General features: G+C 40.9%; 1 protein-coding gene across 5 annotated transcripts in view; it reads right to left on the reverse strand.

The window, feature by feature from the left end:
• Positions 1-11,857: 11,857 nt before the first annotated feature.
• LOC117776906 (CUB and sushi domain-containing protein 3-like) overlaps positions 11,858-15,961 on the reverse strand; it is a 213,822-nt gene continuing 209,718 nt past the window's right edge. For 3 of the 5 annotated variants that reach the window (XM_034611301.1, XM_034611298.1, XM_034611300.1), the window contains 4 exons: positions 15,779-15,891; positions 15,009-15,096; positions 13,551-13,692; positions 12,656-12,815 (listed from right to left, as the gene is read on the reverse strand). In XM_034611301.1, the coding sequence (XP_034467192.1) occupies positions 12,656-12,815; positions 13,551-13,692; positions 15,009-15,096; positions 15,779-15,891 (503 nt within the window). Of the gene's footprint in view, positions 12,816-13,550; positions 13,693-15,008; positions 15,097-15,778; positions 15,892-15,961 lie in introns of all 5 variants that reach the window. The other 2 variants (XM_034611302.1, XM_034611297.1) reach the window with 1 other exon arrangement.

A 15,961-nucleotide genomic window follows, 5' to 3' on the forward strand; every position in this document is an offset into this window, starting at 1 on the left:
GGTTCTCTACATGTAGATTTTGTACTAACAGCTCAGTCTGTGTGCTCACTGTCAGAACTAATTCAGACCTGCAGTGTCCGAGTGGAATATTCTTACTGTAACTGTGTTTTGCACAGTGAATAAAAAATGTGCACGCAGAGATTTTCCAGCAGCCTATAGGACACCTCATATTATTTATGCATGAGGAAAAGACAGCAAATGCACCATTATGCAACATAACACAATTAGGAATATTCACTGGAAGAACGTAGTTACATTTGCTTCACGTACAATGTTTTCATGCAGAAGATTGAAGCAGAATCTAGCAGCAGAAACAAACTGGGAATTCTTCCAAGAATTTCAATGATTTACAAGTAAATGTGTTTAATTGGCTTCAGTTTTGTAAATTTGTGGTAGGTTATGCAAACATGGACGACGGCACAAAGCTCAGGAATGACGACTGTCGACTCTGAAGACCCAAACAGGGGAAAAGTAAAGGGGGACTAATTTTAGTCACAGCTCAAATAATCTCTCTAAAGAGATTCTGCATATGAATAAACAGAATCTGGAGGCGACAGATGATAATTTGGGGCTGGAAGCCTTTTGGTTTCAGTTTCTGGTTTGACCAATCACGTTGCAGCAGGCTGTGGCTACATGCAGGTAAACAGTCCGAGGCTCATATAACTTCCTTTGCAAAACAGTGAGGCATTACAGTTTTTCAGGATGTTACAGAGTTGGGGCTAAAGGAGCCAGAGGTCTGAGCCAACAGGAGTCCAATGTCCTTGTATTGGATTTACAGGACCACCACGAGTCAATACATGGCACTCTCATGTAAATCGGATTGGGAGGAGATAACACATGTTGTGACAATGATGCTCCGCTGACAACGAGCCAAAAAGAAGAAGTTGGGGTCATCAATCAAACAGCCTGTGACGTCTGAAGAGAAATGAGCCGCCTGCACACTCTCTACTTTATGAAGGATGTTGCATACAAGCACCACAACACACAGACATTTTGTACAGTAACCAGATACATTTCTGTTTTACAGCATGAAAAACGACTTGTAAATATCTTCTGTGCATTTATCCACAAAAAGACTGTAAGCTTGACGCCCAGAATGCAGCTGTGCTGCTGTGTTGTTGTGATTTTGACCTCCACTGGGCAGGAGGGCGTAGAAAAATACATACATTCAGTGATCCTTGACACCAAAATTGCACGTCACATTTAATAGCTACTCACACATCACCACTGGAGCCTTTCCTCGACTGAGGTGCAGTCAAGTTCACAGTCACCAAAAGACTTAATGGTGCTACAGAACAAAACTAAATACAGTGAGGTGCAAAAGTCTCAGAGCACATTGAAAAATCTCTGTTATTATCATATAAATATAGAAATAATCAGAATGTTTGAGGAGTCAGAAATTATGTAGAATATGTGCAAACACAAGTTGCGTAAATTAAGGGACAATATTTAAGATTCTGGTCCATTTCAAGATCAGCATCAAATGTGAATAAAATAAACAATTTACTTTATTATATTTTACAATTCAAAATTTGAAATTTGATCAATTTAACTTGGTGTTCCGATGACGGTCGGGTGAATCTGATCTACTCATCAGAGACTCAACTTACAGCCAGTGTTCACCTCTTATAATCTAAGTCCATAAATAAATAATCACTTTCTTATATAACTAATCTATAAAAAAAAGTGTGACTCACATTTCTAGCAGATCTTTGTTTATTGAGAATTGTGATAGTGAAAAAAATACTGCATCCGACTGAAGGTTGCATCAGAAAGTGTCAAAATGGCCTCTAACTACAGAGGGTCTCCCTCAGCGTGGAATCCTGGTGAGACGAGTACAGTGTCTGGAGCTGGGCAGTGAACTGACGACTCCCTGGCGATGGAGAAGTCGTCGTCCATTCCTCTGACTGCAGCAGGATAATGACCTCAAACACACCTCAGAGCTTTGTAAGAAATACTCCACGACTAAATAAGTCATAGACTTTCCTTCGCAGTCACCTGACCTCAACCCCACTGATCATTTATAAGTGCACTTGAAGACTGAGGCAGCCGAGCGCCCAGTGACATCACAAGCGGCTCTTCGCGACAATGTCAAATCATACTGGGATGACATGGCTCCTCGGGGTTGTGGAGTCCATGCCAGCTTCAGAGCATGCTGTCATTAAAGGGGACATATCACATACGGAGATTCTGAAATTCAAGTACATTTTTTCAAATATTCAGCATTTTCTAATTTAAAAAAAACATTACATAAAAAAAAATGCTAAGTAGAAGCCTCTTGACTTGTGGTCTACATATAAAAAGCTAATCCTGAGCTTGGACCTGAGTTTCAGCTGACACAGATCTCAGCACACAGCCACAGGTTTTTCTCTGAGTGCCGTTTAATAGACAACTTAAGCCGCCCTCTCTGAGACGCTGCCGCAGGTGCCACAGTGGCATCATCATCAGCAGAGGACTGTGTGATTATTCCTCGCAGGACAAATGTGCTCAATCATATGCTTAGACAGCATCGTATGTGGCAGCGGCACACTTGCCCCTCCCCTCCACTTTTATGCTGAAATGAGTTCCACTTCCTGCAGAGCACGCATGATAACAACTCCAAAATGTCAAGATCCCATGATTTATCACGTGGTCCATAACTGAGAGGTTGTATATCATTACCCAAACATTTCATTGATGGGAGGAAAATGTTGCGCATTAATTCATGACTCATTACGGAAGCGGTTTTCTCTCCAATTCAAGTGTTTCTCAAAATGTTGCACTTTATATATTTACTCTGATCATTCGTGTGCTTCACACAGACAGAGCACGGCGTACGGAATGGTTTATTGATTTCACTTTCTATTATGTTCTTGGTTTCTAAATATGAAATGTAGAATCATATATGTATTGTAAATATGAAGCACTCGGCATCACAATGAAATTACTTGTTATATTTAATGCAAAAAAAACAACGAGACACGTAGCTTTAGTGGCTGTTTCTACAGTATTATCAACATATAAGTCCAAGAAAACAAAGGGAGAACAGAAATCCTGTTCAGCTGTTCTGCCCCCTTCAATGAAATATTACATGTGTGGTTTCATTGATGAAGCCCAATTACTCACTCGCCAACCAGAGTGATCAAAAGCCAGCTGCTTTGCTCTGGGCTTTCATTTTCTATGGGTTTTCCTAGAGGGGATTGTTTGGGAGGTGTGGGAGTTTTTCATGACTGCTGTGATCGAGGCCTTGAGAGCTGATGAAATTACAGAAATGCCGAGTGTGTTTTTCAAGCCGCCCTTCGTGAGGCTCATCCCCCGTACAGCCGAGCGTATTACCAGCTTCGTGTTTTTTGTTCTTTGGGATTTGCCTTGTGGGAGAAGTGATGTTTCTGTGGTGAAGTATGTGACAGATGTGATCGGCTGGTCAAAAGCATTTTTTTTTTTCAAAGACAAAGAAAAAGGAAAATCTGTTGTGTGCAGCTGTTTTTTTTTCCACATCACACTGACTCCCCTTCCTTCAGGAGCGTGTCACAAAGCATTAGAAGCTAATTTAGAAAATTTCCACAATTAATTGCTGCAGACAGGGGGGCTATTAAGCTGGACACCCTGTGAGCAATTAGATTGAAGCTGGCATGTGCCGAGAAGAGCTTTCCCACTGTGTTGGTACAGTAGATCAAGGTCATATGGATCAGGCTCAAGGGTGACTTTTGTAATCCTGCTCCCAGGTATTTTCTACATGTACAGAAAAGATTGAATGACGAGCTACAAGCAAGTAGTATTCATATATGTTTTCCCAGTATTTCTTCACTTAGCCCAGAGTCGTGGACCCCACCATGCTTTTACATTATTTATAGTAGGATTTAATGGACATCATCTGTATGTAGGCTACTCAGGAACCTGTGATTTCCCAAGGTTCCTGCAGTGCTAACTGCAATTACCGCCTCGAGGTTGTGTGCCTTCAACAAACCACTTATGTTGCAGGAAAAATGGTCACACATTCTCCCTCTATGGATCAGAGTAATGCAGTTAAAGGATGGCCAGAAAAGGTCATTTTGCAGAACATTGTGATGTCACAGTTAAGTTGAGCTTTGACATTTGTGGAGTTTTCTTTTTTTTAAATATATATTTCGTTGTAAGTTCTTGAGTTATGGCCAAAAACTTGTTTTATGAGGTCACAGTGACCTTGAGTTTGTGCCAAGATGTAAAGTGTAATTTGCATCGACAGTTTGGGCGGTTGTGACACGGACATGGTGTCTGTTTATCAGGAGTGTAATTGATAAGATCTGCACACATTTATCAATCCTAATGAAGTTTGTGTTTAAATGCTAACAGGGAAACAGTCGCAATGACGAGAGCAAATAAGCTAAAATGAAAACTTGTTAGCTGAAGTCAATGAGCCGATTAAATGAGATAGAAATGTGCTCAGAGGTTGTGATCAAGCTACGTAAATTAAAGGAGTCGTTTAACATTCTGAGAAATATTCAGTTGTTCTTTCTTACAGAGTGTTTCATTGGGAGTTGATACCAATTTCATATAAGTACACTAAAGGTGAAGCTGCAGCAGGTCACAAGATTTAGATGAGCCTTGCATAAGGAATCAAAACCATTGACTGTATATAAGGATGGATGACGCATCTCCAGTTCTTCCCAATGTACAAAAGAAACCAACATATCCTGGATACAGGAGATGCCTTCTTGTGATGATGATGTTATTTAGAGCCACAGTCTCCATGGTTGCTACATTTTTTACAGCATCAAAGTATTTAAAAATAAACTTACCTGAAAAATGAACACTTGAACAAACATCAGTGTGATGAGAACTACCTAAAATAACAGAAACCATCTTCAAGAAAAATGTATTTGAAGCGTACTTTGGTTTTATGGGTTTTGGCGTCGACTTTATGTAAAGACGGACGACCTTGACAGCTCCAAAAAGTGAAGCGAGAGCATCTTGGTTGCCATCTGGTAGTTGGCTGCAGTGTAGGTCATAAACATCCCTTCGTCCATGTTAGTGGATGAGACATGGGCCAAATGAAAAAGTCAGTTTGGTTTTAATTGGGTATTTGAGACTGTAAAGTTGGTGTGAAATGTCATGATTGAGCATATGCATTGGTAGGACGCTGGTTAATGGGAGGAAGTGGACACATGTCCATCTTTATATACAGTCTATGGTTTAGCCCATGTCCAATCTGCTAACATGGAGAAACAAGGTTTAAGACACATACTGCAACCAGCCTTCAGGGGGCAAACAAGCGGTCTGGGCTTCACTATCAGGAGCTATAATGTTTTCTATCTTTATATACTGTGTACAAAGTCGACCTGAAAGGCTCACTGATAACAACCAGGATCAAAGCCCAAATGATGTTTTTTGGGACTTCGGGCATCTGACTGTCTCTTGGTTGGCAGCAGGAACCTGCTGATGTCTCTGTTAGTTGCCCGGCAACCTCACAGTGACAACACGAGATATCTGAGACAGATATCTTTTCCCTTAACTCTCAGCAAGAAAGACATCAAGCATAATCCTCCAGAATGTCACATTATTCCTCCAAGTTTTATTTTTAAATAAAACTTTTCTGTAAATTCAGAAAGAAAAGCAGGAACACTGCAGAAGTTAGGTGAGAATGTTTTCAACAATAATGCTGTGAATAGTATGATTTGTTGTGGCTGATTATACAGTGTCTGCATAAAGTGTTCAGCCCATTTCACACTTGAAACATAAAACTAACCCATGAAACATGAGTCTGGAATATTGAGCAAATTTATATAAAATCAAAAACTGACATCTCTCATTTACAAGTGTTCATAAACTTAATTCAGTACTTCGTAGAAGCCACTTTAGCAGCAGTTACCATTTTGAGTCATGTGTAAAGTCTCCATAAGCTTTGCTCACAAGGATTTGGGCAGTTGATCCCATTCCTCCTGTCATTCCTGTCAGCTCTGTCACATTGATTAGGAACCATCTGTGAAGTCTCTCCACAGATGTTATAGAGGGTTTAACCGTCGCCCCAGTCGTCAGGTCGCGTGCACTCATCCTTCCCTGGGTACCGACTCGTCTCCCTGTCCCTGCTGCTGAGGAGCAGCCACACAGTGTGATGCTACTATCATCATGTTTCACATAGAGGTGGTACTAGACAGGTCAATAGCTGGTGTTCACCAGACAGAGGTTTGAAGATCTTACTGTTGGCGGTTTACACAGAGTTCCCTGGATTGGCTTGGTTTTTGTGTCTGCATCAGAGATCTGGGATTTTTCTAAATCAGGGGCCATAAAGGGGGCATAATTTACACAGGGGCCAAATAAACGTCCATCATCAATGCACCTTTCCTGATTCAGTAAGTTGCACATTTATGTCTGTACTTGTTAACTGTCAGCTCTATAGCTTTGAGCAAAGCCACACATTATTGTATATATTTAGAAAAATGTTCTGTGTTCATAACTTGTAATTCAAAAAAGCTTTTATACAATCTTCTCAAACTGTCATATACTTTTTAGTAATGTTGAGTTGATATAAATGACAAATCTATAAAAAAAAAATAAAATCTGAGATTTCAGTTTTATTGATTTGTAACAATTTCTAAAAACATGTTTCATGTTGTCACTATAGGTGTAGGTTGATACATTTATATTTCAGTTGAGTAAAGGGGGGGGGGGGGGGGGGGGGGGGATACTGTATGAAAACCCTGTTACCTGTTATTACTGTGGTGTTTGATGGAATCTGAGAACTCCTCACTGTGTCGAGTCTCAGTGACATTAACCTCCAGCACACTGCTGCTCTCTGAGCTGCTCTCCTGATGGTGACAGTTTAACATTCTTCAACTCATTTCAACCAGACGTCCTCAATCTCCTGCAGGCTACTTCCTGCAGCCCATGTGATTTAACTGAGTTAAAAATTGATTTTGCTGAAATGGTTATGGGAAATTTTACATTATTCATCCACTTTAAGATCAAGACGCGTTTTTCAAACTATATAACTCTTCCAGGTCATGCTCTATGAAACTGTTCCACAGAATATTAAACCCCACTTTATTTTCCAAGACATAACCTTTACATGAGTTTTATTGTTATGAGAAGTGGAAACGCGGCTACTTAGTACACAAATTATTAAGAACACTTAAAATCTGGCAGATCATGAGGTGGTTTGGGATTTGATTTCTTTAGTCAAAAGAGTCCTGGTCCCAATTAAGACATAAACTTGAGATAGTTGCACCTGCATGTAAGTGTGTCTCTTACTGAGGTCTCCTTGGGGTTTTCCTTTCTCAACAGCTTCCCATCTGTATCAAGAACAGCCCACCACCCTGAGGACGTCTGGAAAAGGGCTCATTAGTGAAAGAGTGAGAAACGCAGCAAGAGGAAGGCTAGTTAGTCAACTGACAATCCACAACACCAGAGCCAGGAGATCCATCCAAACAACTCGTTATGCTTCGACAAGCACAATGGAAGAAAACCAACACTAACTTGAGACATAACCGACTTTTGCTTCTCAAGACATCAGCTGCTTTCACACATGCAGTGAACTTTAATCTATGCACATCCTGCGGAGGGGCTGCATGTGTGAATGAGTGAGAGGCTCTGGACTTTCTCCGGAGTTTCATCTGCTAACCCCCAACTGAAAAACATCTTAATGACTCGATGTGAAAATACATCAGGAGCACCTCCACGGGATTAACTGTGAGCGAGTGGGCGTGATGATGTTTCTAACATGAGTCGATTAAAAAAGGAACAAAGAAATAAATAACAAACAAAGAAATAATACAAATATCTCAGGATAAAAAGGCAGTGACACTGTAAAAGACGTCAAAAGAGCTTTTGGTGATAAGGGGCCATCGGTAGTGTGATTAACACATGATCTCCGCTTGGGATTTTATATGTTCCATCCCGTCTCTGCCGGCTGTGCCACCCGGCACCCGACCACCCCAGAGATTTCTGTGTTGTTATGAGCGCGTCTGAGCGGAGAATCTCCTGCTGCGTTGTTCAATAAAAGGCAAACTCCAGAGAAATGCATTATGGGAAGTAAAAAACTGTTAAGAATCTATCAACAGGGCTCATTAAGATCGATACCAGTTACTGTTTTTTCACGCTGGGGAGAAAACCAGTGTAATGGAAAAAAAACACAAGTACTTCCATCTATCAAGCAATGTGTCAATATCGCCGGCCGGTGCTGTTGTGGGATTTCACGGTACACATTCAGCCCCTTGATGAAAGTGGAGGAAGGCCACGGGGTATCTAAACATCACAGGCAGCCAGGAACATCCCCTCATTGTAGTCGCGCATGCACCTCTGCAAATTGATTTTCTCTGGCAGGCACATGCCCACGCCACAAGACCCACAAATGCCTCTATAAACAGGACAGTGAAATCAGCTTACTGCGCTAACCTGCTCAGTCACCAGATCTCAATTGAGCATTTGTAGGGATGACATGGTACACGCTGCTGCTGCTGCTGCTGCTGCCGCCGAGGCCCGCCGGCGAACACCAGAGAGCTTCCTCAGGGGATTCTCCGGCACAGAAAGCAGAGCTCTAATGAAGCTCTGCTGCTCTAATGGCAAACAGGGGGTCAAGTCAGTGTTTAGAAAGTGTTACTAATAGTGAATTATACTGAGCGTACACCCATTTTGAACAAACACACTAAGCCTATTTGACATCGGGGCCTTCCACCAGCTTACATGACATCAGCAGCCTGTGAGGGAAATCTGCTTGATAAAGCTCCGGAGAAACTTCAGAGAAAACAATGGAAAAATCCTTGTGGCATATACTTGTAATCCATACACAAATCCCAGGCTTAGACTTTAAAGTGTATGCTTAACCTGAGTGTGACATTGAACCACTTCCTGTCAAGTGCATGTTGTTGGATCTTTAAGCATCCTCCTCATACTTGACTCACTGAGGGTTCTGTGATCTCTGTCACCGCGCTGCCGTTCATCTCGGCTTTTATTGCCGAAATTAGCTTCATCTTATAGTTCATTACATAACGTCCTGACAAACTGCCATCTCCTCAAGAGCATGGCAGGTATCCACCTCTTTCAATCCAGTCTGTCACAAAGAGATGTTTGAAGACCGGTGATTTGTCCCTCACTATAATTTCTGATATTCTGACACCAACAAACTCTTCAGGCGCATAAACAGTATCATGGTCAAATGTGGCTTGTGGCGAGCACATCATCATCTTCACACTTGGTGTTTTGTTAAGGGCCCAAGAAACTGCCTCTACGTGTTATGCCGTCTGAATTTGGTGGAAATTGGACATGTGATATGTTCAATATTAATAAACTTTGAATAAACAGGCTACCAGCGCTCTATAGCAGTGGTGACTGGGACGTTATCCATCATAACAGCGCGTTCATGACAAAAGGTGCGTTCACAACGGCAACAACTTATTCTACAGTTCTGGGTTCTGGGTCAGGCTTTGCCGAACTTTGAATTTATAGGTGAACAGCTCTTTGTGCAGCAGAGGTGAAGCAGCTTCAGAGTCCTGCAGCATTTTTTTTTAACGTGCTACAGCTACATGTCCCTGTATCAGTTTCAGAAAGAAACCAGAATTACCACAGGCCAAGCAAACAGCCTTTTTCACACTGGCATGTTAAGAATGGCCACTACGCTAAAAAAAGTCTGTTGCTGTAGCATGCAGTCCAATGGTAGATCATAGAAACTGAAAATATTTGCTAATAAAGAAATATAACACATAAATACATGCATATTAAAGTACAATCAAATGTCATCTCATTCTGTGGAGCAGCTCTTCCTCTTAGACTCAATTCTCAGCCACTTGTAAAGCCCAGAGCCTGACAGAGAGGAGCAGGCTAAATGAGACTCAGTTCACTGATGCTAATGCTGCAGTTTTTACTGCTCTTGCATGCTTGGACAAATGAAGTGGAACTCGGAGTCAAGTTGTACAATTTCTCTTCTTTTAAAAAGTTTTTCTTAAGTCGAGAGTGAATTTCTGCTCAAACAAAGATTATTTGCCGCAGTATCCGTTTCAGGCTTTAAAGATCTCAAATGTCCCATGAGCAGCGATGGTGGTGTAAATCTTATTTTGGCTTTAACCAAAGAGTGGTCATCAAGTGGAAACTCATTAAAAGAACAGTAAAGGTGCAAAGGAATGAAGAAGCAGACTGAATGTTAAACAACCAGCTCTCTGCTCAGTTCACTCCTACAGCTTCTCCTCACATTGTAATCACTGTAGCAGAGTGCAGAGTTGCATCATGGAGACAAAACCAAGCAAGAGAAACATTGGAGATCACTATTTTATATTTTATATATAAATTAAGGATTTATACATTGCTGATAAAGAAAAAATACAAAACATTTTTGATCTTACATGACATTTACATGTGGGATTTTACACAACATATTCAATAACTTACAAATGCTTTATTTGCATAAAAAATATATCTCTTTACAAAAGTTTTGTAATATGTACATATTCATATACACAGGATCTTGAATGGGATAAACAAGTGTGTGGTACATTTAAAAGCATTCTACTCTACTCTGGAATCGGATGTGAGACTGACTTGTTGAATACTGTTTTTTTTTTAACCAGATGCATTTCTTTTCTCATCAATAAGAAATATGAACTTGCAAAATATATTACATATTGATAACACAAGACATCTTGCCAAGGAATGCCATCAAGTATCAAAACTGTATAAATGTACAAAATGTAACGGCAATGACAGGAATCAACTGAGTGGTACAAAGTACGATAGCAGCAATTGCTATACTGGATCGCTTTATGCCAACATGCACTGGTATGAAACCATGAAACAATGAGCTGCTGTTCCAACACACATCTTCTTAAATAAATCAGCAGACCTGACATTGAAATCAATGCAAAACTGTGCAGAGAAACGACACTGATGTACAGCTTCACTAATAGAGTACATGTCTTCTTTAAAATATATGCGCATACAGTATCCAAGGCACTGCAATGATGTACAGATGTGATGACAGTGTCAAATCTATTTTTTTTACTTTGAAACCATGGATGGACTTGGATGATAGAACAACACTGATGGAGGCTCATGTTTAAGTGTGCAAATTCTTTTCTCGTTTTTCTCCTTGTACTGTACATTTGTTGGCAGAAGCTGATGGTTCAGTAAGACACTGAAATAACCACTTGAGTCAGTAGGTGTCAATGAGACGGGCCGAGGTCTGTATTCATCCAGTGCCTCAGAGTAGGAGTGTGCATCAAGAGTTCACCGACTAGGGCACGGTTTCCCAAAAGAAATAAAGAACATTAAAAAGCGCTCATGATAAACAGAGATGACGCGGTGGTTGCACTTGTTTGATTTCGGATTTCCTCTAAAGTAAGGCAGATGCTTCTTCAAATTTTAATCAACACAAAGCAAGACAGCGGGATCTTCATCTTCATCTGACCCCAGGCTGCCCGACTGACACGTCTTTGAACTTTGAGTCACAGACATCCAGGCTGAAATAAACTTCTGGGAAACCTGGCCTGCTGTTGACACGGAGCACTGTGGCTATGCTCAACCTCGTCAGTCAATAAAACCTGAAATAATTAGGATAGGAACTCCCACTTTGAGATGCCTGATATCTAGAGCCTCGGGGGGGGGGGGGGGGGGGGCTGGGGTTAATTCACTCCAAATTTGGTTTATTTGGGACACAAATACACTCAGAAGGAAATAACAATAAGAGAGAAAACACCTGAAAGGAAATCAGGTGTCACAACTCCTTCAATAACTTAAGGATCAGTTAAATAGATGCATGATTGGCCTCATATGATCAATATGCTGAACGGTACAGTTTGCCTCCACAGCAAGTCAGCTAGAAAAGTTCTCATACTTAAAGAACATATCTGTCAAAAACTAAATCACTGCAGACAACTTGATTATAAACTCTATAATGTTGAATATATCTCTTCTTAATAAGAAAATGAACTCTACTGTTGTCTGATTACCTGCACTGTAACAATAGGAGCCCTAGCATACCCAGTCACATTTGAAAATAAGTACTGCAGTCCAGTAATTAAATCCCTGGCCATATATTTCATCAGTCGGAGGTACCAGCTAATTAATAGGTATAATTGACCACATAACCTTGAACAGAGAACTGCGCCGACGCTATTCAAAGAGCCATTTGCTTTTCTACTTCTCCATTACCTCTCCCACATCTGCCTGCATGGATAACAGACTCTGAAGATGAGGCTGATCAACTCCCAGTCGAGAGGCTCCTCACCTCCATAAGAGAAACCAACCCCCATGAGGATGAATGGGACACTAAGACAAAAACAAACAACAGAGGGTCTCGGTCTGAGCTGTTTTCTTGGAAAAACAGAAGAGGAGTTTAAATCTTTCATTTGGCATTGTGAAGTAACCCCTCTATATTTATACTACAGAGCATAAAATACTCTATTTTATCTATATGCCAGAGGCTCTTTTTTATTCATGAAGCCAACACTCACAGAGTGTAAAGAACTCTTCTCTCCACCGAACACGGGAAGATCTCGAAAGGTGTGGAACCTCCTCTCCCTGTCTCTCTAATCTTTTACCCTCCGTGTAAGATCAGTCGCAACTTAAGTGTTGCCGAAGGTGTGCTTAAGTTTCTGAGCAATTCTTTGTGTCCTAGTTGTATGCCATCAGAAGTAGGGAAAATATAAATATGTCATTTTTATATATATATATATATATGTAAGTCTTGTCTTTCTCGTATACTCAGTAGACATCAAACCATGGTGCAGATGGTGTTGAGATTGGGGTCGAAGCGGACGACTTTCCCTTCGGCAGCTTTTGTGTTTGTGTTGTACATGGGATTCTCGAAAGTAGCCTGTCCATTGTTGTTCTCGTGGACAGAACATCCGGTGTACTGCGCTTTATCTGTTTTCCTGGGGAATAAACCAAAAGGAGGTTGCACATTAGTTGAGAGACGTTGTCCCAATTATCACCGCTCCTTCCAATTCAATAAACATGTTTCCATTATGTTGCTGGGGACAGCTGCAGTAGGTAAATGAGGCTGAATGGTAATTACTGTTGAAAAGAGCAGAGGAGCGCGATGCCAGTTCACTGGTAACTAATATAATGAGTGCAAGATTTGCATGTGACAGAATCGATGTGTGTGTATTGTTCTGAGAGATTATCTGTTTAAATGAAGACAAATCCCTCCGTCAATACTGCATACACACATTTATACTGTGCTGTACTTTTGTATGTTTAAATACAGCATTATATCCAGATACTTGGACTTGTATTGCTGTGTAATGTGGTCTAGAATGTGTTGACTAATATCGCATCATGCTTTGAAGCACCTCACTTGTAAGCTACTGTATCCAGTGAGGAACCATGGCGCAGTAAAGGAGGCTGTGGAAGTGGGCTACAGTGAACCGTCAACCTCATCTTCCTGTGCAGCTCCTCTGACTCAACCCAAACCGACATGAATCTGTTTCGTAAACTTTTTCAACATCACATCTGTGGTAAATCACTTCAAAACTCAACCTGGGACACAGACTCATGGAAATGTGCTACTTTCTTTTTCATGTGGGATCCGAACGGATGCAGACTACAGCAGCTGCTAAATCTGGGTTCCATGCCTCTTGTGGAAGACACCAGGGCCGACTACGTACCGTTGCTTGTAGAGATAAAAACCGAGGCCTGCAAAGATGAGGGCAAAGAAAGGCACGAGGATCGCGACAGCAACAGAGCTGCTGTTGGTGGAGCCGTTGGTTTCAGGGTCAGCGAGGGTCACGTTCTCCCTCACACTCAAACCTGAAAAAACAACACACATTTAGCCACATGACATATGAACATGAAGAAAATATTTAGATTAACAAAATGTAGACAACAACAACAAAGGGAATAATAGAAAGATACGTATCATATGCTGATGATGACAATGATGATGAGGATGATGATGAGGAAGATTATCACAATGATGTCAAGTCAGAGACACAGCAGCCAGTTGATAAAGACGACAGCCGTGATGCGCACACTGATAATGATCTGCGACTGTGATAATCTTGTTGAAGACAATAATGAGATGATTATAGTGACGTGGAGCACAATCAAATGAAGGACGATGATGTGTGTGTGTGTGTGTGGGGGGGTTCTCCTCTGCTGTGTGACTGTGGCGGTTGGTGGATGACAGCAGGTACGAGGGGCAACACGCAAAAACACAGAGCAAATATTATTCTGTTTGAAAACTAGTTCAACCTTTTTAAACTGGCTTACAAAGTGAGCGTTGTAAATTAGCCCGGACCTTTTATCTATTACAGTAATAGGTGCAAGAGAAAACAAACAAGGCTTCCTTTGGTTCTTTGTTTGTATTTAAAGAAACACCTATGTCGTAACATTTTTTTCATTCTTATAAATCATCCAGTCTGTTCTCTCCATTTGAAAGTAGAATATTGTATCTAACAGAGTTATGTCCCAGCAAAATTTGATCATATTATTTACATCTGCTATATTTTGTAACATCTATCTACTCATTTCAGAAATCTCTGTGTATCTGTATGTAGCTTACATAGCTCAAGAACAATTCATCTCATCTGCTTCACAACCAGCATGTGTAAGGGTCCAAAGATGTACAGAGTAAGATTTGGTGTGATTTGGACACGTGGTACTCATCAACACAAGTCACGTTGTCAATCAGCACGTTCACGACAATGGAAAAGACAAGTGATTCTCCAGTTCAGAGTTCTGTGGACTGAGTTCTGCAACTGGTCTTTACTTGCCACGGCCTAATTACTGCAGGTCACTTCTACTGTTTCAAGAAGGAAGCTGCAACCAGTGTCACCACAGGCCAAGTGAACAGCTCATGCCAAACAAGCAGGTTTAGAATGGGCACTGCACTACGACTCTGAATTTTCTATGACAACAATTAATTAAATAAGAACTGCAGACATGTTTTATGACATGTAACAAATGGTTTGACTAATAATTACTGAATATCATGGTAAAAAAAACATTAAAATTAGAATTATTTTGGCTCTTTCACTGAAAAAACGTATGATATTTCTATTGTGAAGAAATGGGCCTGAGAAGAATTGGTAATGGTACAAATTGTAACTGGTGATGACACATACCAAGTCTCTGTAGTCCGAACTGTCCGTAGTCTTTACCCTGTATAAAGCCTTGGAATACGTAGCTGCCTCCCTCAGGCTCAGCTGAAACCTGGTGGAAAAAACAAAGGCACGTTTTGTTTCAACTGCTTCAGAGACAGTATTGCATCTGTTCTACACCACATCAAAAACTAAATATACACCGAATTTAGTCCGACTGTCCACACGTTCTGTCAGGCTACATTAAAAAATAACAGCTTGTTTCTTTGAAACCCTGTGCAGTATGCTATCAATAGCTCCGCTGCGTGCAGTCACCTGTCACACATTTTTATTAAGTGGACCTTGAAGTTTTTGTTTTTTTCTTCCCCTACAAGAGGAACTTCTTGTATTCTGTAGTCATTCCATTTCCCTTAGATGTCCTGTGTGTGTCTGAGCGTATTCAGCAAAGGGTCAATGTAGAAATGCTGAAACGGTTCATACAGAGTGCCTGCTGCATCCGATCCACAGCCAATATCAATATATGTAAATACAATAAGCCAGGAGATTACTATTCTGCTTGTGACAGTTTAATGTGAAACTTTCCTATCACTAATAATGAGCAAACGTTGGCTTGGTTCAGTCCAAAGAAGATTATGTTTGTCTCTTAATAGTGGTGTTGCCTACAATATTCTACTCGTATGTTAGACTGAACAATAAATAAATAAATAACGGTATAAAATAAAAGACAGTCACAGCTCTTGGTTACTTCTAAAAAGATCGCTTGCCAGCTGCTTCCAATTCCAATGTATACTCACAAATCCATCCATTGCCCAAGTCTCCACAGTAATCCTGCTCATGGAGCTGTGGGCCAGTGCTCTCATCTGGTACAGCAGGAGCATTAACCGTGCCTCCTGGCGCTTGTACACTCCTACAAGGTAGAGGACAAGAGGCAAGTAGAGAAATGATGTGAGGAGGTGATGAGGAACACAAGTGCAGGA

Source organism: Hippoglossus hippoglossus, chromosome 16, assembly GCF_009819705.1.
Source record: "Hippoglossus hippoglossus isolate fHipHip1 chromosome 16, fHipHip1.pri, whole genome shotgun sequence".
Classification (NCBI taxonomy): domain Eukaryota; kingdom Metazoa; phylum Chordata; class Actinopteri; order Pleuronectiformes; family Pleuronectidae; genus Hippoglossus; species Hippoglossus hippoglossus.